This window comes from Tinamus guttatus, unplaced genomic scaffold (assembly GCF_059628265.1).
Source record: "Tinamus guttatus ecotype Peru unplaced genomic scaffold, ASM5962826v1 Tinamus_guttatus_pri_ptg000123l, whole genome shotgun sequence".
Classification (NCBI taxonomy): Eukaryota; Metazoa; Chordata; class Aves; order Tinamiformes; family Tinamidae; genus Tinamus; species Tinamus guttatus.
In genome coordinates, this window is record NW_028288657.1 from 1,611,355 (window position 1) to 1,636,112 (window position 24,758).

General features: G+C 46.3%; 3 protein-coding genes across 4 annotated transcripts; 2 read left to right on the forward strand and 1 right to left on the reverse strand.

The window, feature by feature from the left end:
* Positions 1-1,784: 1,784 nt before the first annotated feature.
* Positions 1,785-6,012, forward strand: POLB (DNA polymerase beta). Its single transcript, XM_088521431.1, has 14 exons — positions 1,785-1,860; positions 1,938-1,995; positions 2,085-2,151; positions 2,255-2,329; positions 2,816-2,874; positions 3,139-3,188; positions 3,422-3,473; positions 3,680-3,734; positions 3,813-3,885; positions 4,182-4,252; positions 4,506-4,592; positions 4,711-4,775; positions 5,293-5,432; positions 5,897-6,012. Exons 1-14 carry the CDS (start codon positions 1,800-1,802, stop codon positions 5,989-5,991), a joined length of 1,008 nt encoding a protein of 335 aa, XP_088377557.1. The 5' UTR covers positions 1,785-1,799; the 3' UTR covers positions 5,992-6,012.
* A 1,268-nt stretch (positions 6,013-7,280) lies between these two features.
* On the forward strand, positions 7,281-14,210 carry VDAC3 (voltage dependent anion channel 3). Of its 2 annotated transcripts, none has more exons than XM_088521433.1 (9): positions 7,281-7,304; positions 9,126-9,197; positions 9,841-9,890; positions 11,280-11,432; positions 11,623-11,675; positions 12,366-12,593; positions 12,963-13,113; positions 13,418-13,475; positions 13,700-14,210. In XM_088521433.1, exons 2-9 carry the CDS (start codon positions 9,131-9,133, stop codon positions 13,789-13,791), a joined length of 852 nt encoding a protein of 283 aa, XP_088377559.1. In that variant the 5' UTR covers positions 7,281-7,304; positions 9,126-9,130; the 3' UTR covers positions 13,792-14,210. The 2 variants fall into 2 exon arrangements, with proteins under 2 accessions (XP_088377559.1, XP_010211091.1); XM_010212789.2 differs by lacking the exon at positions 7,281-7,304 and adding an exon at positions 8,182-8,285.
* Positions 14,211-14,415: 205 nt separating this feature from the next.
* IKBKB (inhibitor of nuclear factor kappa B kinase subunit beta) lies at positions 14,416-24,337 on the reverse strand. The gene is made up of 21 exons (XM_088521432.1): positions 24,209-24,337; positions 24,038-24,132; positions 23,626-23,743; positions 22,965-23,034; positions 22,367-22,455; positions 21,849-21,938; positions 21,349-21,473; positions 20,926-21,033; positions 20,503-20,632; positions 19,902-20,096; positions 19,541-19,655; positions 18,984-19,107; positions 18,571-18,722; positions 18,395-18,456; positions 17,821-17,930; positions 17,502-17,551; positions 16,984-17,083; positions 16,642-16,789; positions 16,298-16,425; positions 15,617-15,701; positions 14,416-15,015 (listed from the first exon to the last, which is right to left on the reverse strand). Exons 1-21 carry the CDS (start codon positions 24,311-24,313, stop codon positions 14,947-14,949), a joined length of 2,268 nt encoding a protein of 755 aa, XP_088377558.1. The 5' UTR covers positions 24,314-24,337; the 3' UTR covers positions 14,416-14,946.
* Between the last annotated feature and the right edge of the window lie 421 nt (positions 24,338-24,758).

Sequence of the window (24,758 nt, forward strand, 5' to 3'; positions counted from 1 at the left end):
GCCAGTGGCGGCTCTCGCCGGTGACCCGTGCGTCCTGTGTGCCCCATGCCCCCGCTCTGCGTGTCCTGCAGGGGAAACTGAGGCAGGAGCCTCCCCCGGACATACCAGGCCATGAACCCAGGCATCCGGGCTCTGGAAACATCCCAAAACTGGAGCGGATCCAGGTGTCCAGCTCTTGACACCTCCTCAAAATGGAGGGGAGCCATGTGTCCAGGCTGCTGAGTCCTCAAGACCCGAGGAGGCCGAGCTGCCTGTGCTCTCCAATGCCTCCAAGCAGTAGGGCACCCACGCGTCCAGCTCCGGAGCCTCCCTGCAACGGAGGGGGCCCATGTGTCCTGCTCCTGAGTGTCCCCAACACTGAGGGGACCCGCTGCCTGAGCTCCTGGAGCCCCCACATGGAGGGCACGCAGGCGTCGAGCCCCCCGAGTCTCTAACCAGGCGCCGCCGCCCACATCGCGGAGCGGGCCCGGGCCTCCGGGCCGCCCCCTGGCGGCGCCATCCGGATCCCGCTCCCGGCCCCGGATCCCGCTCCCGGCGGCACCGACGGAGGAGCGGCCGCGCCGCCTCAGCCCGCCCGCCACGGGAGGCTCCGCCCCCGGCGCTGCCCCCAGCCAATCGGCGCGCGGCCCCAGCACTGCCTCTCCAATCAGCGCCGTGCGGCTGGGTGCTGCCCACGCCCCGCCTGCCCTCCCTGTGTCCCCGCGCCCGCCATTTTGTGTCTCTCGCCGCTCTCCCTGCGGGTCCCGGCGTCCCCGAGTCCTGCGCTGGGTCTGGGGGTAACGAGCAAGAATCACGGTTCGGGAGGGACGTTGGCTCGGTTATTTGGAGCTGCGCAAGGGCCGGGGCCTGCTTTTGTTTTTTTCCCCACAAATCAAGCACCTTTCCAGGCTCTCTAAACCTGTATTTACACACAAACCAGATTTACAGACCCAGTAACTTCCTAAGCACATTCCTCTTATCAGTTAGTAATTAACATACATTTATAACGTTGCTTACTCCACATTTCCACTATTACGCATGCTTGGGGTAAAAGTCTTCACCTGGGCAAGGTTCTTTTTGACCTATAGGTGTCATTTTTAGTATTAAAGGCAGTTTGTTTAAGGACACGCAGACCTTGGGTTTTCCTGCCAAGTTCGCACTGTGTAAAAACAAATGTATCCAAAAATGTATCTAAACGACCTAACAGTTTCAGGTTAGAGAGTGCCTTGGAGCACAACACCTAAAAGCAAACAGGTCCCGAGGAAGCTAAGGAGCAAACGGGGGAGTCCTGGGGGGCGCAAGGGACAAAACTGACCCTCTCGAGGCACTGTCTGACCTGCCATAACCCTGCTCGGACCCTGCCTCTTTTCCCCGAGGAACCAGCACTTTCTCTAAGGGAACCGACTGCTTTTGCCTCCTCCACGGCAGATTTCTCTCAGTAGCAAAGACCCTTCAACGAACAAAACAGCACGATAAGTATTACAACCTGCTCTGAACGCTTTCGTGGGAGAGAACAGCGTCAAAATGAGTTATTCGACTCAGCCTTCGCTATATGTGCGACCCCAGCACCGTCAGCTTTTTCTTTTTTTAAGCAGGGGTGCAAAAATACCCCCCTTTTCGCAGTAGTATTTATAATGTCTGCTCATGAGAACGTCCTGCCCCGCACGGCGCATGCGCACGCGCGCTGCGGCACGGCCAGCGCCGTGACGTCAGCGGCGGGGGGGGCGCATGCGCGCTGGGGGCGGTCGGGGAGTGGGGCGCCGCTCTCCGGTTCCCGTTCCCGTTCCGGTTCCCGTCGCGCCGGAGCCGCGGGCGCCGCCATGAGCAAGCGGAAGGCCCCGCAGGAGAGCCCCAACGAGGGCATCACCGACTTCCTCACGGGTGGGTGGCGGCCGCGCCCGCGGGGCGGCGGCGCCGGGCCGCGCTCACGCTGTCTGTGTCTCCCCCTGCCCCGTTAGAGCTGGCGAACTACGAGCGCAACGTGAACCGCGCTATCCACAAGTACAACGCGTACAGGTACCGGCAGCCTCCCTCCCGGGCCGCCCCTGCCCGCCACCCGGGCCCCGGAGCGGCTGGCCCGGTGCCTCAAGGCTGCTGTCCCGCAGGAAAGCGGCCTCCGTGATTTCCCGGTATCCCAGCAAGATCCAGAGCGGCGCCGAGGCCAAGAAGCTGGTAGGTGGCGTCTCCCGGGTTGTTGCATCTTATTGCAATAAGTACAGTGGCTATAAACGCCCTTAACTTGTTCTCCTCACCCCTTTTTCATTCCGATATCTAGGATGGAGTAGGGGCTAAGATAGCGGAGAAAATAGATGAGTTTTTATCCACCGGGAAGCTGCGCAAGTTGGAAAAGGTGAGTGGCTTTTGTGTGCACCCTGGTTCGTGATGGTTGCTTTTCTTTACGCTTTACAAAGTGCTCTGTTTGCCCCGCGGAACTTCCGTGGGTGTCTCCAGGGAGACAGATGCCCAAGTGGACAGGGAACCTATGGGGGGTAGAAACTGGGTGGCAGGAAGCTCAGTTGGTGCTTTTTGGAGAATATTTTGGATGATATCATTGCCATGTGAGTGTCTGCTCTGCAAAATGGATGTCTGGACCTGGAGAACTGGAGTTTCGAGTTTTAAACGTGCTGCTTAGCTCAGCACAGGGAGTCAGAGTGGGTGGTTTTCAGGGCTGGTACGTATGGCGTTGCTGTGATGCACATTCTGCTGCTCCCGTTTTGCTCAGATTTATTGTCAGCCTCTCGAGCAGAATCCAAACAGGCAGCATTATCTTCTGCAGATTCTCGTTTTTATTGAGAATGCAGCAAATATGGACTTGGTTTGTGTTCCATTTTTCCAGATTCGTCAAGATGATACCAGTGCATCTATCAACTTCCTGACCCGAGTTACTGGCATTGGGTGAAACTTCTTTTTTCCCCCCTTCTTTCTCCTGTTTGCTCACTCTGCCCCTGTCCCTAATCTAATTTTAAATGATTAATGTCACTGGATACTTGTATCAGTAGTAAAAACTGTACACACCAAGCTTTGCACACCCAGCTCTCCCAGTGGAAGTGGCAGAAGTGATTTTAGCCTTGGTCTGGAGGAACCTAGAGGTCTAATGTTCTTTTTGGTGTTATGAGATTCCTGCCGTTTCTGATTGCAAATTGCCTGGTCCCTTTGCAGTCCTGCTGCTGCGAGGAAGTTTGTAGAGGAAGGAATTAAGACTCTAGAAGGTACGTGTCGTATCTTGCAATGACTCAATTCACACTCCACCAACACTGCTGCTTTCCAGCTGCCTGTCTCCCCGTAGTACTGCCATAGTATTATGCCTAATTTTCATGTAAATGAATTAAAAAGCATCTATTTTTCTATTTTGTTACGTATTCTTCATTTGTATCATTTTTGGATGGTAGGAATACTGCTGTAAAACTCTAGTGTTTGAATAATTTTTCTATGATTATTATAGATTTAAGAAAAAATGAACACAAGCTGACCCATCACCAGCGAATTGGGTTGAAGTAAGTTTTCTTGCATGCAGATTCTTAGCTTTTCTAATAACTCCCTTTGACACTAGGATGTAAGGTTCCGCCTGTGTGCTCTGCATGGTTTTTGGTAGTTCAGATCAAAGAATAATTTGTATTTTTTTATCATATGCATTTAACTGACTGAAATCTTAAGATATTGCCATTGCGTCTCTCAGTGATTTTTATGTTTATATATGCAGATATTTTGAAGATTTTGAGAAAAGAATTCCAAGGAAAGAAATGCTGCAAATGCAAGTAAGAAAGTCTTTGTCAAGGACATGAGGCAACGAGCATAACTGAGGGACTGACATCCCATCTCCTCTCTTTTCATAGGAAATTGTGCTGAAAGAAGTGAATAAGTTGGACCCGGACTACATTGCTACAGTCTGTGGCAGTTTTAGACGAGGTAGGTGCCGTGTGATAGCTTTGGGGTGTTTGCTGAGGTGTAGGGTGATGACAACTGTTTTTGTTTGCAGTAAAAGCCATGTTCTCTTCGGTCAGTTTTCCACAAATGGGTACTTTATACAATAAACGTGTGTTTACAAGAACAGGCAAGTGAATGTTCATTGAAGTTAGTGTAGTTTCTGTCAGGGATGAGCATTGTTCAGGCACAGTGCTCACCTTAACTGCTCTTGTTAACATGTCTCCTCTTGTCCCTGTTAACAGCAGGGCTTGCACATGGACCCTTTCTTACTTTCCTAGGCGCAGAGTCAAGCGGGGACATGGATATTCTCCTAACCCATCCAAGTTTCACATCTGAATCATCCAAACAGGTAAGTTAATCTGTTATGATGAATCAGTACTATATATTTCTCCCAGAAGGATATCTATAAATACAACTATGCAGTCTTACGCTTGTATTGCAGCGTTTTGAATCTTTTTTTGTTGTTGCTGTTGTGATAATAGTAAACTACTGTCTTTTGAGCAACATGTTTATTTTGAGGAGTTACATCAGTTCTTGCACCTGTATATTATGTCATGCTCTCTCTGCAGAGCTATTTAGTATGTTTACTCTTTTCTCCTTAGTCAAAACTCTTGCATCAAGTTGTAGAACAACTGGAAAAAGTTGGCTTTGTCACAGATATGCTGTCCAAAGGTGACACCAAATTCATGGTAAGGATCTGGGGGATGCGAAGGATGCAGTGGGGTTACGTCTCATGACAGCATCTGGAGTAGATATGAAATGTGTTGTTTAGACTCTGAATTTGTTGCTTTCCGTGCAACCTCACAGGGTGTCTGTCAGCTGCCAAATAAAGAAGATGGGACAGCCTATCCACACCGGAGAATCGATATCCGGTAAACCTAAAAACTACTCTAGCTCACTGATACGGCCTGGGCATTTCTTTGATGTTGTGCCTTCTCATCTCTAATTTCACACAGAGAACATGGCATTTCCTACTCTTCTAAATTCCTTTGTGTAGCACAGAAGCTGCTGAAAAGCTGCTAGTCTTTACAGCAGGTTATTAGAAAGAATGTAGTTTTTCAACTCATGAATGCAAAACGGGCTCCTTCATATCCATTTTCTGAATTACACCCTACTTTGGCATGCTGCTTTGACAATAACTCCTAACAGGAATGCAAGCATCAGAACTAAGCAGTGGTTGAACACCAACCATGTACAGTCCAGGGCAACTGTGCTGTCTTTGATGAGTGTTTCATTCTTGTGTCAGGCTTCTTGGAAAATGAAGTGTGAAAGAGTCCAGAACGCATGCAGTTTAAATAGGCAGTAAATCTAGAAGAATGCCTGAATCCCCGATGGTTTGTAACTTCCTCTTTGTCCTAAACCTCTGCTTTTCTTTCCCTCTTGTCTCAGGCTCATTCCGAAAGATCAGTATTACTGTGGAGTACTCTATTTCACAGGCAGTGATATATTCAATAAGAACATGAGAGCTCATGCTCTGGAAATGGGCTTCACCATCAACGAATACTCAATCCGTCACCTGGGTGTCACAGGTCAGTTCGGCCCTTTACACAGCGTATATATTTTTTTTCTAGTTACATGTCCTGTTTGATGCTCTTTTTAATTTGTTTTCTCAGGTATTGGAAGTGCTTTGGAGGGTGTAGTTTACCTAATCTTTTCACTGGGTTCTTTCTGAAATTGGAGAGCGCTTTCTTGTTGACCTAAGGATTGGGTCTTTCAGTGTCATGCATAGCACACACTTGGTTTCACACTTTCAACAAGATTTTCAGTGCCTTTCAGTTGTATTTTTTGGGGGAGCGGGCTGACCATCTATATTCTCTCTCTTTCTCGTTTTAAGCATATAGCCCCAAAGATAATTGGATGCCTTATTTCCTTTGGCACCAGTGGGAGTTGATACCTAAGCACCTTTGTGACTATGCAAAGATCAGTGGTTTCTGTGCAAAGCCAGTTGTTTTTCAGCAGTTTGTCTGAGCCTTGCAATGTGTTTGGCTTGCAGGAGTTGCTGGGGAGGCCCTGCCCGTGGAGAGCGAAAGAGACATCTTTGACTATATCCAGTGGAAATACCGAGAGCCAGAGGATCGGAGTGAATAACTGCTTCCAGTACTTATTTAATGCGTGTATAGCAGGTTGAGACATCTGCTAGGGTTGGCTAACCTGAATTTCTTAAAAAGTAATTCCTTTTCCTGCTAATATTTGTATGTCCCTTCAGCTTTGTGTTTAAACCTCCCAGTGCAGCAAAAACTGATGCTGTTTTTCCTGTCCATTTCTAAGTCCTTCTATCATGGTCATCTGTGAATGTGAGCCCTGTCCTGCAGTGTGTGATTCACGCTCTTTGTTCCTAGATTTGTTGTAGTACTATCAGTTGCAGGGTTAACTTATTGAAATTAACTAGTCAATTAAGCTATTATAGAGCATCAGCATGGCATGTATTGCCATTTTTTAAAACTGAGTATCAAGTGAGAGTAAGGTACATGCATTACAGAACTGCAAGCTTGAAAAGCAAACTCCAGTATTAAGGCCTTTCCTACATAGTCAAATTCACTGTTGCTACCACCATTTTGGGGCAAGATTATGTTCCGATCTGCTGTCAGGAGGGTTTGCATCTTTATTGTTAACAGACTGCTTAACCTGCCTGGGATCGAAGACTGATGATATCTGTTTTTTTTCCCCTTATCTGGGTGAGGATTATTATTAAGGTTACTTGTTCTTACATAATTACTGTTGATCATTCTTAGTAATGGAGACTGTAAAACTGATACTTTTTGCCCTTTGTTTTCTCCTCTACTTCCCAGTGGGAGTTCTGATGTATTTCCCGTGATTTTCCTCATTAATGCACACAGTGGTATGTAAGGTGACCGATGTTGAAGGGGTAGTACGTGAAGTCTTCCCATACCTCATAATAAAGACATTTAAACGATGCAATCAGTGTCATCTTCAATAATAAGTGAGAATTACACCATGTGGGTGTGTAATTGTGCCCTTTAAGGAGAACTTTAAAGCTCTTATGGAAGCTTACCCTGTCTAGGAGCGATGTCAGGGCCGCACTGGCGCAGGGGGCACGCGCTGATGTGTCTTGTACAGCCACGTACACGGTGTTGGAGCATCCTGCGCTGCTCTGGCAGCCTCAACTCCACTCTAGGGCCAGAAACATAAAGAGGAGAGGGCTCAGCGGGTGCAGGGAGCCGCGCTGCCCCCCGCGGCTGGCTCCTCCGCCCCCGTTACCTCAGGCGGCCGCAGCGGCCCCTTCCCGCGCCCGCGGGCCGCGCTCGGTAGCGCCGGCCGGCGGCGGCGAGGCCGCTTTTACCTCACGCGGGGGCGCGCGCGCGCGCGGCGGCGCATGCGCGGGGCGGCGGCGGCGCGTGCGCAGGCGGCCTGTGGCGCCGGGAGCTCCGCGCGGCCTGCAGGTAGCGGCGGCGGCGGCGGCGCCGCGGGGTCACCTTGCGGCGGGGGGCGGCGGGCGCGGGGCCCGGCCCGGGGCGGCGGGCGGCAGGGCCGGCCGGGGGCCCCTCGCTTCAGCCCGCAGCGCTTGCCGCGTTCCTCCTCCCCGCCCCTTTGTGTTAACATGTATTTTTGTGAGGGGTGTGGGGGGTGTCGCTTGAGGAGAAGTAGTTTAAAATTGATATTTTTACGCGTATTTTAAGCACCTAGAGCTCTGGGTTGTGTTCCCTTCCCTGCCTTGCGGCAGGTCCCTTCAGCCGTGCCCGGGTGGCGAGATGCGGCGTCAATGGTTATTGCTTTGGTGATTCCCAAGATAATGAGTAAATAGTCATTTTATGGCGTTTAGTGTCTCTGTTGGAGCCCCTGGAACACAGAAAATACAGCTGTGTGGTGTGGATACAGGGAACGTGGTTAAATTAATAATTATAATAATTAATAATCCTGAATACCCAGGATGTCTCGATAACCTTATGAAGGTAAGAGCAGAGCAGGGTGCCAGGCAAAGGGGAACGAGATCGGGACTGAGAACCAGACGCGAAGCTGCGTTGAGCAGCGTGGAAGGCTCCTTTTCTTAATTTTCAGAGAAAACTGCAAATAGATGCTGTGGTTTGGAGGCCAGCCCCAGGCCGTAAGGTTGTGGAGCCATCGATGGCTGGGCTGCTCCCCAAAAGGCAGCTTTTGTAAAAAGGGAATATTTAAAAACAAAGGGCAATCTACTGTGTTGCTGTGTGGCCAAATCTGTTGTAATAACTTGAACTAAGCTGTTGTAAAAGGACGTATTCTGTGTTATTCATCTTAAATGGTTCACCAATTTTTACTTTAATTCCATCTCTGACAGGTAGAAGGGCCTTTTTACATATTCATATTGCGAAATACCTGGTTTATGTCCTAATTCTCAGATAAGGAATCTGCAGTGATGGCCACCTGTCACTCCTCTAAACCCACAGGTATATATAGATCAATATATAGTACAGGTTAGCTATCAAGTCATCAACCACAGTGCATTTGTCCACCAGAGGATGCAAATTGTCAGAATACTTCATTTTGGGAAAGGAAAGCAGGATTGATTAATAAAGATCCCGTTGCATTTGTCTCAGAGAAGCTGACTGCTTTGCAAAACTATTTGTGTTTCGATTAATGTTTTTTTTTCTAGAAAGCAATATCAGAAGGTGCCACAGTAATAGATTTCTTGGCAGGGAATATCTGTGAGATTTTTGCTGAAAGCAGGACTCAAAATCAGAACTCCATCATCATGAAATAGGAGATATCAATAAGAAATAGGGAGTAAAAAGAGCAGTATTACAATAGAGTAGAAAAGAAGGGTGGATAAAATTGGGGAAGAGTGATGATTTTAGAGGTTTTACATGTTTTTCCTGCATTATTATTTTATTGGATCATTTTTTGGTCGATATAATAGCAGGTGGGGCTCAGAGGTTTCTGATGTCAGCTGTAGGAAGGATGAAGCGGCAATTCCCGTTAAAACCACGCGGAAGCCTCCTCCGTGCTGGCTGCTCCTTTCCGGTGCATGTCCCCGTGTGTGTGAGCCGGCTGTAGGGGACATCCCTGCTGTGTCCTTGTGTTCTTGGGGTCCTTGTCACAAAGGTACCGGTCACGAAAGCGTCGGCGCAAGGCCGACCTTCCTAAACACCCTTCAGAGGTTTTGCTCTTGCCTTCTGTATCTCCAAAATACACAGAAGGTACTAGTGATACCTGCCTATGAATCTTGGGATAGAGTTTAGATTTTGTGCTGTTAAATTTAGTTTCTTACAACGTCCAACATGTTTCAGATCCAATGGCTGTCCCACCTTCCTACAGTGACTTGGGGAAATCTGCCAGGGATGTGTTCAATAAGGGCTATGGTAAGTGATGTGTCTGTGCGTCGATAATCTGTTGAGAAGGCAGCTGCCTGCCTGAAAGCTCCTTTTGCTTTTTTTTTTCCACTAAAAATAGTTGGTTTAGGAAGTGATGCAGCTTCATATATGATATATGTGTTTAAATATAAATGATGCATCTGTTCTGAGACTGTCACAGCAACGTAATCACTAGTGCTGCAAATACTGACATGAGTTATTAAGAACCACCACAATTCCTGTCATTGGAAGTTTCAAGTCATGGTTATAGAATCTTCTGAAAATATACCTTTGCTTATCAAAAATTTACTAGAAATTTATAAGGAAAATCATGGGTAAAATCCTCTGGCCTGTCCTATGCATGGCCATGGCTGTCAGAGCACCTTATACGCTAAAAAATTACCGGTTCTTGCTAATACTTTAAAGAAAAATAAACATTTTCAGTATCCTTTAAAGAAAAAAAGAATGCCCTGTGATATCCGGATGGGAAAGGCGCCCATCCACTTGGAATTGTCCAAGTCCCTTAATGGTTCTTCAGCAAGATCAACACCTGTTGGAATCCTCGGCTGCTTTCAGGCCAGTGATCCTTGTGGAGTGTAGAAACAGGCTCTGTTACGGTGAAGCAAGAAGCTGTGTCCTCTTCTTCTTTCAGGATTCGGAATGGTCAAGCTAGAGCTGAAGACCAAGTCTTCCAGCGGAGTGGTAAGTTTTAGGGAATGGGATTTTTGGGGAGGGATTGCAAGGCGGGGGACAGGCTCCTGAAATGGTAGCAATACCCAGGAGCTCTTGCTCTACTCTTAGTTCTCAGCTGATGTATTTCCACAGAGACGTGTCAAACTCATGTTTCAGTACTTCTTTTCCTGTGGTGTGCAAGAATTCCTGTTGCCACATCCCCAAACAACAGTTTCTTCGCCCTAAATGTCTCTCCCTTCTAGCTGAGTTCCTCTGCCATTTTATTACAAGATTTGTAGGCTTTTGCCTCCAAACTGACTTTTTATCCAAAAAATGAGGAGGCAGACTTGACCTAATTTTCAGGCTTCTCCTCCATGCTTACAATGCTAGACTTAATTAGAAATGAATAGTACCCCTGCAGTACTTTTTAGGTAGCATTTTGTAAGTATTATTTAAGCTTTACAGCACTTAGATAACCATAATTATAATTCCTGTAATACTGGTGGAGAAATAGAACTTAACATCCTCACGGCTTCACAGGAATATTGGCAAAGCCAGGAATGGATTTTGTGGTTTTGGGGCTGTAATCGTGCAAATGTATTTTATACCAGAGAGGCTTATTCTGGCATGAGTTTCGGTTCCTTTCAGCCCCTCTCAACCATATTTGCTTGAGCTCCCTCCTTCTCTTGCCTTCCTATTGCCTAAACGACTCAAGTCATTCGTTTAGTAAAGAGCTGCATTCTTGTACACTGTCTGAATTGTGTTTTTGATGGATTACTTGCATCGTGGAGCGGGCACACGTGGGCACGAGGAACTGTGTGGTCTCTTTATTGTGGCTGAAATCAGTTACTGGCATCTCGGAATATGCATAATTTTCCTGGCAGGAAGTTTTGATTCTCAAATAAAATGGTAATAGCTCTCTACATTGTCTTCCAAATGTAACAGACTAAGCAGAACCGTATTCTTAAGTACTAAAATGTGCTTTTCCTTTTCCATGCAACTTTCATGTTGGATATTTATCCAGCTGGTAAGATTTTGGTGGGGGGGATTTTTGTTGCTTTGTTACTTTTCTCTCTTTTGATGGATTCTTTTTCTTTTCCTGTGTACTTGGACACAACTGTTGTAATTTTAAAAGGTTTTGAAGCGTATTGAATGTATTACATCAATGTATACAAATGTTCTAAGTGAGGATATCAAGAGGAGTTAGAGAATTAGAGGAATTAGAAGTTTCTGAGAAAACCAAAGAATACAAGAGGTTTGTCTCCTAAGTGGGTAAGTGTGTGTAGGGAACCAGGAGAAGATACAGTGTGAGTTCCTAAATTTCATAATAATCATTTCAATTTTGCAGTAGAAAAACACACATCAAACTGCTTTTTTTCTTCCTCTGTTGTTTTGCCTCTCATGTTTTGCTCCTGGCAGGAATTTACGGCAACTGGGTCTTCCAACACAGATACTGGGAAGGCTTCGGGGAATCTAGAGACCAAATACAAGCTCAAAGACTGTGGACTTACGTTCACTCAGAAATGGAACACGGACAACACGCTGGGAACAGAAGTGTCCGTGGAGGATCAGGTAAGAGGAAGGGGCTGTTACGGAAAGGGCGGAACAGTTGAACGTGGGACACGATTTGTCCCATGAAGCTGTGCCCAGTCTTAACCAAGAATCTCTTAGTAACCTTTTATGTGTTGATGTGTTGAAAAAATAAGGCAAAAAACCTTTCAGCAGAGTCCTGAGCAAACGACAACTTCGTTTTTCTTTGCAGTTGGCTGAAGGATTGAAGGTGGCCCTCGACACTGTATTCGTACCAAACACAGGGTAAATATTCTGTCACATTTACCTACAGATTTCATGAATTGCCCTATTTTTCTTTTCACAAATACTTATTCTGGTCATTGTGTAATGCTCAAAACTTACTCTTGCTGAATGTCACTTTTCAGTATTACAGGAGGCAGGAATTCTAGATCAAAAAACAAAACAAAATAAAAACAGGAACATAGGTTTGAAGTAAAGTAGGGAAGGGCTAATGTATGTCATAAAAACATAAAGATTCTGAGAAGGAGCAGGAGAGAACTGGGCAGAAAAAAGTCTCTAAAGAACACGGCAGTTGTCTGTGTGAGAGTGTCACAGATGCTGCTGGAAGAGACTGGTGATGCCAAAACACATTGCAAATACTCGTGGAGAATAAAAACTTGAAGTGTTTTGAGCATAAATAGAAATATTTTTGTCTTTTTCCTTCTTGAGGATTTTAGAGCATTTGAGATGTTAGAGGAAAGGATGACATGACTTAAACACACATAATCCTCCTGTCGCCCTTATCCCCCGCCCTGTTCACCTGTTGTAACGTTGTGTTGAGTAGGTGTTACAATTATTTAATTAATTTGCCTTAAGGGTTGTGTGTTTGTGGGGGAAGTTGTATCTCCATCATCTATATGTATATAAAATGATTAAAAGTATATATATTATATACTTTTCTAGTATAAAGGTTAAAATGGAATGTTTCTGCAGGAAGAAGAGTGGAAAGTTGAAGACCTCCTACAAAAGAGAATATGTAAATCTAGGCTGCAACATAGACATTGATCTCTCTGGACCAACCATCTACGGCTGGGCAGTGCTGGGCTACGAAGGTTGGCTTGCTGGCTACCAGATGGCTTTCGATACAGCCAAATCTAAGCTGTCACAAAATAACTTTGCCTTGGGATACAAGGCAGGAGACTTTCAGCTGCACACTAATGTGTAAGTATTGGCTGACCTGGAAGGACTTTATCAGAGCTGCCAAACTCGGTGAGGAGGGAGAATTTACTGTACACGGTAAAAGATGGATGGAAAGAAGAGGGGGTGCTGATTAGATTGCTTTAAAATAATTCATGTTGAGTGTTTTCATCTCCAGTGCAATTCACGTGCGGGAAGTGACTTTCTAACTTTGTCATCCATCTTGTGAGGCTTTGAAACAAAGTATTTTTTGATGTTTTTTACACCCTAGTGGGGGCAAACTGTTGGTTCATTGCAGAAGATAATGATCAAATGAGTGTGGGAAAGGAAAGGTTATTCTAAAGGTTACTATTTCTAAACACATCTTGACACCCTTTTATCTAATACAAACAGGAACGATGGCACTGAGTTTGGTGGGTCAATATATCAGAAGGTTAATGATAAGGTTGAGACATCAGTAAATCTTGCCTGGACTGCTGGGAGTAACAATACACGGTTTGGGATTGCTGCTAAGTACCAACTGGATGAGAAGACTTCCGTTGTGGTAAGAGTTTTGTTACATGAGCGAGTAGTTGGGATATGTTTCCCTGAATGCTGCAAAGTAGTTGTATGAAATAATTTCTTCAGATGTTGTTACTGAGGAAGTATGGAAGATGGCAAACTGGGGTTGTGTTGTAGTTCAGCTTTAAACTAGGACATATACACTGTAGAAAGTGTACTGTACAAAGTAGATGGTAAGCTCAGCTTGGAAGCCATCTCCTAAAAATGGCCAAACCCTCAAAAGTCAATCCAGGGGCACAGTTTTATCTGAGTATTTACCCAGAGGAATGATTTCTTTTTTCTTCCAGGCTAAAGTGAATAACGCCAGCCTGATTGGACTTGGTTACACTCATTCCCTTCGACCTGGTACGTAAGTCTAAGCAGTTGCAAGTCTTATTACTGCTAGGTAATGGTTTACTTCAATTTCGTCTCTTAACTCTAACCTGCTAAAAAAAAAAAATTAGAAATCTTGCCTAGATTGAGCCAGAGCCCAGGTACTTGAGCCAGTGAGGCTCAAGTACCTTCAGTTATGCAGGGAGACAAGTGCTGAACTGCATTTCATTTGAACATTGGTCTCATGGTTTTTCCAGGTGTAAAGCTGACCCTCTCAGGTTTGATTGACGGCAAGAATTTCAGCGCTGGAGGTCACAAAGTTGGGCTAGGCTTCGAGCTGGAAGCTTAATGCAGTTTTGAGGAAAGCAAGAGCTAGACCCCGACATGAAGAAAATGTATCCCCAGAGGGTTTTGGCCTTAACATTATTCCGCTATTTCAAAAAGTGTGAACTTTGACTCTTCCAAAGAATTGCTTTTAACCCAACACTGAAGTCCAGAAGGTGCAAACACCTCCAAGGAAGATACTTGAAGGCATGCATGGAAGTTGTAATGTTTGTGCCACATTTCAGTCTAGTTCCTCCTGTTTTAATTGGGCTCCTAAAAACAGCATCTTGTTTCCAAGGAAGAACCCCCTACATCTCCCCTCTAGTATATTGCATCCTGCATGTCTTAGACTTCACCACCTTTTATAGAAATTGTCTCCGTGTTGTAGTGGAAACGTTGGTTCTTCATCAGAACGAAATAAAACCAGTCACAGTTGGAACATGATGGTTTTGTGTTGCATCCCTTACTAAGGCTCAGATAAGCAAAGCAGCACAGAGTACTGTTTTGGGGGGGATTTTTTCTTTTTTTTGTGTGTGTTTAAAGAGGGTTAACAGACCCATAATTTAATAAAGCATGTGCAGTCTATCTACATCCTCTAGAATAATATCCTTACCTCTCACGTTTTAGACACCTACACAAGGAAAGCAGCTTTTTCATTAAAATTGTATTGATGGTATCAAATAGAGCAAACCAAAAGTTTACACATATCTGTTATTTCGTTCCCATACAGGAAACAAGTATTAGGTAAGTACAACATTACACTTGAGGAAAAAAAAGTGCAAATCGGCAGAGTTAGGAAAATAAGTTCACAGTTCAAGTATATTATGAAGATAATTATCTACCACTGACTGTGCAAGATGATTGCATTAAGTTGTTCACCATTCATTAGAAGGAAGCAAAACAATCAAGTGTGATGCCTAAGGGAAGATACAGGTCAGAAAGCAAGAACATTTGCTATCTCAAGGCACAATTAATTTTTTTTCCAAGCGGGCCTTTCTTACTCTATCCTTGTGGGAAAAAAAAAGTGTTTGAGATTAAGACATTAACAGCCAGGCCATGGGCATCACAGAAGCAGTAGGTGACGGTAGGAGGAGGCACTTAAACTTCCCTTTTCAGATGCAGCAGCTTATCACAGTTGGCTTCCTTATGTAGCCTGTCTTCAGGTGCAACCAAAGCGACTTTACATCTGGTTTTGTTCAGGACCGTTTCTTTCTTCTACCTGAAGCTGCAGCCAGCTCCAATCTAGAGCCTGAAGAAGAAAACTGTTACAGCACAAAGTTCCACCACAAGCTCACAGTTGAGGCTATTTACCCTTTATTTCAGAAAAGGGGTTAAAAGCATCATTTTTTTTTTCAGTTCCACCCCAAAGAAATTGCTCAAAATAATTTCAGAGGAAAACCTGAAATTGCTTGTTTTCCTTGGGATTTTCTTTTCAATTATCTATTTCAGTGAACAAGTCCACCCTCGACATCCCCACCCACCCTTTCTGTCTGTTACTCCTGGCCGGGATGCTGCCACCCCAGGAGGATTTTGACTGCCAAACCGCCCGTCTACGAGTGTTTTTGTACAAGAGCCCAGGCCTCTATTTCTCCACGGAAGGGGAAGCCCCAGTACGTGCAAGGCCGCGTTGTTCAGCGTAAAGTCAGGCCCCAAGGTCTGATTCCCGTTGCCTTCAAGGAAGGAACGGGTTGGCCAGCAGTTCAGAGGAGGGGTTTGCCTCTCCCACACATCCTATCCTCTTCTTAAACCACAGTAATTAGCGGACATTTATTATTTGTTCATAGTTAATAATATGGTAGGAAACCATAGACTTCCATGGATTATTTATACAAAAATAGTCAAAGTGTTACCATGAGGCTCTGGTCCTTCATTGTGTCCTGAATCACATTTTCAAGTTGGCTGCAGAGTTTCTGTGATTCCAGCAGTAGCTCCTCACTGAAAAGGACAATTGTTAGACAGTTATTTTCCACTCAGATTTTCTCTACAAAGATGCTGCCACTACCATTTACTGGGGCTGGGGAAAGGAAGGTGTTCAAACTGGAATCGAGTTTTTAATATATCAACTCACTGTTAGGAAAAAAAAAAAAAGGTTGCAAAAGAAAGTCCTTATAGTAGAAGATTAAATACCACACAAGCAAATAAGCCAATGTCTGACATTCCAGAACTATAAAAAGGAACCTCACTCATTTAAATAAGCCGGAATCTTAAGTATTTGCTTGATGTAACAGGCTCTCCCTAATGATATACAGTCCAGCTACCCTTACCTAACATGAGAAGGCTCCAGCAACTCCTGCTGGCACTACACTTCAAATAAGCACAGCCACTTCAGATAAAACAAGGCCCTGTAGGTCAACTTATACGTTATTTCCAGTTGTTCCTGAAGGAAGATTCACAATCCCCAGGAAATTCAGCTATTAGGTAGAAAGCACCGTGGCAGTCGAGGCCAGGCACGAAGAACACCTTCATTTCACCAAGCAGGACGCCCAAGCTCGTGCTGATGACGTGAGCAGCTACACAGCTCCAGACCTCACCTTTTCCTGATTGATTCGGGTAAATTGTAGGTTCCGGAAGGCACCTGCAGCAGCAGCTGACCAGGGCTGCTCAGTCGCGAGGTGCTCATGCTCTCTGGGCTGCCAGTGACAGGACCACGGACTTTACTCTGAAGAAAAACACAGCAGATTCAGGCTGCAGTTACTTCCATTTAGCTCCAGCAGGCAGGGGCACAAGAGCTCAGAGCTTAGCTTCAACCTTGCTACACATTAATGACCAAAAGCAACCACAGGACACACCGTACTATTGATTTCTTTTACTCTGTTCTATTCTGTTATCCTAAAAATACAGTTTTGCTCAAAATCTTTTTCCTATTTCCACTCACACAAGCAATTTTCAGCAGGTTCCACAGCTCTTTCTGTCGTTTCTCCTGAAGTCTAACAACTGTATTCTCATCTTCATTCATCAGATTCATCACCTTCTCCACTCTAGGGAACAATTCCAGTGCCTTCTGCTTGCAAACTACAGTTTTACTGTTTAAAGGAAAAAAAAAAAAAACAGAGGTCACAAATGTGCAGCAGCAGCAGGGGAACTTTAGTATCCTCTATAGCACTCAGAAATCACACTCACTGTACACATTTCATGTTTAACCTCTAGAAAAAAAGCTTTTGCTGAAGAGGGAACCCTTTCTCCCCACTTCTCAACAAAAGCTGACTCTGAAGCTCACCTGAGTTGAGCATAAATGACCCGGACTTTTTTTTCAAACGTTTGAATTGCCTGTAAGAGCAGTCGTACTATTTCTTGGCTGTCACCACTGGTCCTCTGATCTGGAATAGGAGTCAGATTAGAACATAAATAAATAGGCTCATAAGAAAGAGTGAGATTGTTAGCAGTTCAGAGCACGTGGAAGTGAGTGGGACGAAGGGCACTGGATTTTAGCTATTCTCCTCAGAAAGATGAGAAACAGAAATCAAAATTGGAACAGCAGGTTTACTGCCAAAAGCACCCAAGAGAGCCACAGTTGGGAAGAGGTAGCAGCAAGTTTAAAATCGGTTTAAAATTGACTCAAAAATCTTAAAATTGTCTAGAGGAGACCATCATGCATCCAGTGTATAGCCAGGCCTGGAATGCAGAGGAAGTTTTCTCAATGCAGTTTACTGCGTCTCCAGAGTTCAAACCTGCATAAAGAAAGCTGACCTTGACCTAAAATGTCTTTTACTTCTTTTGGCCTAAAATGTCTTTTACCTCTTGGCTTCTCTCTCAGCCTCCTGTACAGCTCCCTGGCTTGTTCTTCTCTAAAAGAAAGAAGCAGAGAAGAAAAAGTGATTTCTCCAAGATCACCATCATGAACTGTTAACTTCAACAACTCAAGTCTTCTATACACCAGTCTGCAATTTCAGACCAACAGATCAGGAGTCAAAAATTGTCTTTTAGTGTCAGGTTAAGTCCTGCCAGCCCCCCATAATTCTGGCTGGAAAAGGCAGCCCCAGGGCCCTGCAGTGAAAAAGCAACTAAGCTACAGTAGCAGCACTCTATATAGAAATTTCAACAAGGTTCAACTCACAAATCTTCCAGGGTTCCTCCTTGTTTACGACCTAGTGGGCTTCTCTGCAGGTCCACAATGTCTGTCTGCAAGGCCATCATCTTCTTCACTAGCTGATCCACATCCTCCTCCTGAAAGCAAGGCAGCACATAAGCAATGGGACAGTCTCCCACTAAGAGACACTACCTCACTGGCTCTTCCTTTCTCATTCACTTTTTTAAACATTCACATCAGCAAGATGCAAACAGCAGCCTTGGACGAAAAAGAATGAAAGGGTTTTAAATTTCCATTCAAGGAAACAGGCTTGGTGATTTGGGATAAAACTACTTCCAAGAACCTTTCTATGCTAACCTGGGGTCATAAAAAAGTGCCATTGAAGGGTCACACTTTACGGTAGATGTATGGCCAGTTCCCAGGCTTCCTTTTCCTTGTTACATGGCGAGAACCATGAGGAACAGGCAAGGAAAACATGATGCAGTCCAAACCAAGAGAGCATGTCTGCAGTCAGCTCAAACTCAAGAGGTTTTTACTTCAGGAAGGAGAGTGAGAAAAGTCTCCTTTTCTTTAGGATAAGCAATTAGCTCTAGAAACATACCCGCCCACAGAGTTCCACAGCCTGCTCCATCTCTTTCCAGGCAAACAGCAGTTTCTCAGAAGCTACAGGAACAAGAGAAGAATGATTGCTTTTCTTAGAGTAATACAGGAAAAGGGAGGCAATATACTAGGGCATGAGGCAAAAAAAACCCTCCGTTTGCCTGATGCAACACTCACTAATTCCAAATTCAATCTGCTCTTTATACTTCTCCAGATCAATCTGGATGCTTGTTTTGAAGAAGTCCAGCTTTGCTTTCAGCTGCTGGGAGAGCGAGGCCATAGAATTCTTCATCTTCGACAGGGTACTGTTGTAACGCAACAGATTCATCCTGCAAGAACAAGATCATGCTACACACCCAACCTATAAACCCAAACTTCCACATTTATCAAGAGGGGATAGTGCCAAGTGTAACAAAAACCACAAGAGCAGCTGTGTCAGAGGATGTAACTCAGAGGATATAAAACTTTTCTTTAGTTGCAAGCAGCTTCACTCATGGGCTCCCCCTGAAACAGGGGTCCAACTCCTGCCCTTTCCTTTTCAAGGGGGAGCAAAGGTAGAAACAAGTATTCTAGAGAGGCTGCCACCGTACATGGCTGCTCGCTGTCCCTGCTGGAGGCGGTTACAATCCTCTTTCAGCCTCCGTATTGTGTGCCAGATCTGACCCCACACTTTCCGCAACTGGAAAAAGTGGAGATTCTTCTTTGGATCCTGAACTGGAAACAAAAGGAAGGGAGAAAACATACATTTCAGCATGAATAATACCCAAAGCAGTGTTATTACATGACGAGATAAACCAAAACGTTACTCCTTGGAAGGGCACATAGCCAAGAGTCTACCCGCCCAGCTGGCTGTTCCCTAGGAAGCTCCTACCGTCATATCACATCTACCCCTTCCTTCCCTCCGTTATGCTGAATCCCACAGAATAGAATCCCGTAGAACAGAATCCCAGAATGGCTGAGGTTGGAAGGGACCTCTGGAGATCATCCAGTCCAACCCCTGCTCCAGCAGGGACACCCAGAGCACGTGGCACAGGGTGGCATCCAGGCGGGTTTGGAAGATCTCCAGAGAAGGAGTCGCCACAACCAAACAGAGGCAGCCCTTTCACTGCAGGGATCCTCCCACATCCACACTAGAGAAAATCCTTACGGATGCAGTCAACACTTTCTGGGTGAGGACGCAAGGCAACCTGAGGCTCATAGGAAACTTTCTGGTTATCAAAGAGGAAGAGGAGGTCTGTGTCTGTAGCTGCAGCATCATTCACCTGCCAAAGACAAAAAAACAACGGAGCTGTCTCATGAACAACAACCCTCAGGAACACTATATAGGCAGTTTTCCACAGCACAGGAATATTCTCTTTATGGTGTTAACACCAAAGAAAACAAGGTGCTTGCAAAGGGTTATTTTACTACAACTAAAGGCCACCAGAAGAGCAGGAAGATTCGCTCTGTTCCAAGAGGGAATTGTGTTTGCTGATCCACTGAGCATGGAAGGGAACCCCCAGACTCACCTTGCTATCAGCTATATGCTTAGTGGCCAACTCCTGAGGAAATAAAGCAAGTCCTGCTTCCTGCAGCAGCTCCTGGTCCTGTTCTGGAATTCCAGTATCTAACTGGATCCTGGCCTTCACAGTCTGCAGAGTTTCCTCCTCTGTCACAGGGTAGGTGTGTACAGTGCCCGTAACCATGTTCAAAACATGAAGCAACTACAAGAAGAGCAGTGGGACATGAGAAGAGCTGGAGATGTACAGGTCATGTTTGAGCAGAGATTCCAGGCCTGAGACACCAGCCACCAAGAAACTGTTTCAGAGCACTTGGCTTCACAGCTACTTCATAACATGATGCCAAAGTCCTTGTCCTCCATCAGCTGGAAGAGAGGCCACATGGCAATTAAACAGCTTCAGCAGCAGAATTCTCTGCCAGAACATAGAACGAAGCACACGGAGAAGCTATTCACTAATCCAAGCAAGCTCAGTAAGATTTACCCTCAAATAACCATGCCTTTAGCTGACACCCAAAGTGGGTTGCTGAGCTGCTCCTCCTCCTAGGCCTATGAATCAAAACACCCTCTCCCTTGAAAACGGTTCAGAGGAATCCAGGCCCCCTGCTCACCTTCAGATTCAAAATGTCATCCAAAGCTTTGAAGCACCCATAGGGTCCATAGGTAGGATCTGTCCCTCTCTGCCGTGGGTGCCACATTAACATGAGCTGGAGCCATTTTTCCAACCTTCCAGCCAAAACACTGTAGGACCAAAATAAGAACAGGGTCAGAAAAGACAAAAGTGCAACTGCAGCCACTTCTTGGCTTCTCCAGGAGGACTGGCATAGAAGTTCTTTTTCTGACCACAAATTCACTGTGCAGAATGCAAAAATAGAGGCCCTCTACAGGGCTCAAGTCCACTATTTACATAAGCACTTTCCATACCATGCAATCCTCCTATCCAGAAATGAACATACTAAAGAACATATAGACATCATTCATTCTCAAAAGAAACAGTTTATCCCCATGTGGCACAACAGATTTTTAGTCCTCACCTGTTTAGATTGTTTGGGTATGGTAAAGTGCTAGAAAATTTGACTTCTCCAGATAAGTCTTCTGAAACGACAATATCCAACTCACTCTTCTGCCGAACTTTTGTATGCCTAACAAATTCAAGCAAATACAGGGGTGAAATCACTTGTCTTTCCCTGCACGTACATTAGTAGACTCTTAATTACTTCCAACATGTTATCCAGGTGCTGCTTTGCTCTCTGCTACCTGCCCCACAGGAGTTAGTCCTGATCCCAAAGAGAAGCATCAGAAATGCTGCACTTGCTCAGGGAGATCAATAACCTCCAGCAAAGCAACCCATTCTGCACAAGGCACAAAACAAAACCCTGAATCCCTCCCCAAATCCAGGGACTGCAGCCCCACTTCACAGTGCATGGCAGGCTCTCCTCCAATGCCTCCTCACTCACCACTGCACCGGCTGCCAGTTGGGCAGGAACGGTCGGAAGCCCGTGATGCACTCGAAGGCGAGTGTGCCAAAGCTCCAATAATCCACTGTCACCGTGTACTTCTGCTGCTCCAGCAGCTCTGGAGCCTGAGAGTTCACAAATAAAGAGATAAAATTCACCCTTCTCTCTGCGGCTCATTAATGCTTGTGCATTAAGACCTCACTGTACATCACAGTGTTTGTGCAAAGATCACGCTGAACACGCCGCCTTTCAAGAGCTCTGAGATTCTCTCAGAGTGAATTCTATAGGTTAGTGGCACTTCTGCTTATTTGTAACAGAAATACCTAGTAGATACCACAAAAAACTCAGGATCAGCAAAAGAAACAATTACCTTTCCTTGCTAGAGCAGCCCAACCGAACCCCTTGCTGGAGCACTACTTCACCCAGCCCCAAATACAATTACGCTGTTGACTCCATCCCACAATGTGGTAGCTGCTCTTCTGGCCATATTTCTTCCTTACCAAATATTGTAGTGTCCCAACGAAGGAAGTGCACAGGCTGCCCTGATCCAGCTCCTTAGCATAACCAAGGTCAATGATTTTGTGTATTAACTGAAACACATAACAGAGCACAGAGTGAGGAACGTTCTCTTAAAAGCATACCACACAGCAGAGAAAATAATTCTATGCAGGAAAGGTACCAAAGAAGAGACGCAGGAGGAAACAGGAGATTCGTGCAGATTCCTAATACCAAAGGCAGAAAAAACTGGCATTGGTTGGATATGCACGGAATGGGAGATGTTACTGCTAATTCAGATCTGTGGCCAGTCGCTACAAGCAGATTAACTCATCAGTATTTTGAGTTGAAAAGCCAGGTACTAACAGAAATCTAATACTCAGCTGCACACAGAACCCTGCTCCTCTGACAGGGAGCTCCAAAGCAGCTACCTTAAAGGGGGGTCACTGCAACTGTGCTGCATGTGCACGTTTCTCTTGCACTCACTTGTTTGTGAGGACTAAGATACCCCGTTCCTGCTCACCCTTTGCTCTCCTTGCTGTAGCACAATGTTCTCTGGTTTCAAGTCTCGGTGGATGATCCTGTTTTCATGAAGGTACCGGAGAGCAGAAGCTGAGACACAGAAAGAGTTATATATTAGAACGTGACTAACAATACCTAGAATGGCCTAAATAAGGGTGCATTTTTACATGGTGTAAGTATGGCTTTCAAGTCTAATCTGGTGCAATCAATCGACCAGGGAAATATCAAGTTCAAGATGAAAAGCAAATTTCAAGCATTTTTTGATGCAAACAGAACTGACTCTATTGGCAGCTTTTTTTTTTTTTCTTGAAGGTACAAGAGTCTCACTTCAGTGATAAGAACCATTTTTTACTATTGCTATCCAGAACCTTCTAAGGAATCCTGAGTAACATTTTTCCATCTCAACACTAGAATTGCAACAACAAAAAAACAGAGGTTAGCTTTCTTAGAGGGCTAGTAGAAGAATGCAATAGGAGTAAGTATAGTATTCAAGGGCCTACGATGGAGCCACTAAGGTCACTGTCACATAGTCTTTGAGTGGATTCAGCAGTGAAAGGGCTTCCACATTTGGGACAACTGAGGGGACTGGTACAACTTACCAATATCAGACAGCAAGATGAGAATAGCTTCTTCCCGCAAGCCACAGCAATTTTCCAGCTGATTCAGGTACTACAAGAGAACACAGAACACCAATGATCTCTGGAGAGGAGAAAGGGCAGCTGAAAGAAATCAGCATCATCCTCTTCCTTATGCTGCCTCCACCCTTCACAGCTATTTCCCCTGTGCCTGACAGTGACAGCTCTAACCTTAGCTGTACACTCTGGGTTTTATCTAGGAGCAGACTACAGGAAAGGTTAAAAAAGCATCAAGGTTAGAATGAGTACAAACTACTTTTTCATGTGACAGATACAGGTTAATCAGTTCCAGGAAAGATAAGGCCCACAGATCTGCCCTATAATGCTCTTGGCCACACTCGCATCCTGTTGTACATCCCTCATGCTCTGTGTGCAAATTGCCCATGCTGCCACTTGTGCCCAAACAAAAATGGGGAAGTTTCAGAAAATGTCTAAGTTTTTACAAGTGGAACTTTATCATGAACTAATCTACTAAACAGTGTAGCCAGCATGACGTGAATTTGGAAGCAGCAGGGGATGTTGTTGCTTGTTTAAAGAGGCTGTAGCCTCCAAACTATTTGTTTCTGAAGGGAAATCCCGTCCTGCTGAGATCCCGCGGGCAGCGTCACCTCCGTGGCGAGCTCACCTTGCGCAGGTCTCCGCCTTGGCAGTACTCCATGGCCAGGAGCGGCAGGTCGTTCGGCGCGAGCTTCTGCATCCCTTCGGGAACGTCGCGGGCAGCCACGACGTTGGGGTGGTTCAGCCTAGGCAGGGGGAGCGGGACACGGACGCGTTCGCAGCGCACACACCAGAGAGCCAGCGCTCCTAGGAGCTCCGCGGGCAGCGCGCTCAGCCCCAGGGGGACGTGGATCCCTTTGGGAAGTGGCAGCGGGTGCTCCCGAGGCCTGCGAGTCCCCCATCCTTGGCAGAGCGGGAGGCTCCGCTCCCTGCGCTGCTCTCGCCAAGGCGCTTCCCCGCGGCTGCCGGGCTGGACGCGGCCCCGGAGCAGCCCCGGCCCGGCCCGGAGCCGCAGGCCGCGCAGGCCGCGGCCGCCTCACCTCTTCATGATCTGGATCTCCAGCGCCCAGCGGTCCCGGTTGCGCGGGCTCAGCTCCTGCCGGCACTGCTTGATGGCCACCTGCTCGCCGGTGTCCTGCGGGCACAGAGCGGGCCGGCTCAGCGCGGCCGGGCCGACCCGACCCGACCGGCGCCGAGGAGCCGCCGCTTACCCTGTTGTGCCAGCGGATGACGTTGCCGAAGCCGCCGGTGCCCAGGCGCTCCTTCATCTCCCAGGGGCCGCAGGTCTGCGGCTGCAGGGCGGGCGGGCGGCTCATGGCGGCCCGCGCCGCTCCGGTGCCTCCGCCGCTCCGCAGCGCCTGGGCCGCGGCCGCTTCCGCCGCCGCCGGCGGCACGTGGTGCCCCCGCCCCGCCCCGCCCGCTGCGCCGCGGGGCGCCCGCACGGGGGCGCTGCCGACTGGGGGCGCCGAAACCCCGCGCGGATCGCGGTAACCCCGGGAATTCTCACACAAAATGGGCATTTCCCAAGGATTTTGTCTGGGGAACAGGTAGGCGATAAAGCCGCAGCCTGGGCAAATGCCTGTCACGTCCCCTATTATTAGTTTTATCAGGAGACTCGCTGCTTTATTATAAGTTTTATCAGGAGATTTGCTGCTAGTGACTCAGTTCCTAAAATCTGTCACCGCATCCATCACATCATTGATATTGTCGTATCCCTGCCCTAAGTTCACATCTGAAATTCGTCACTTGCATCTGTCCACC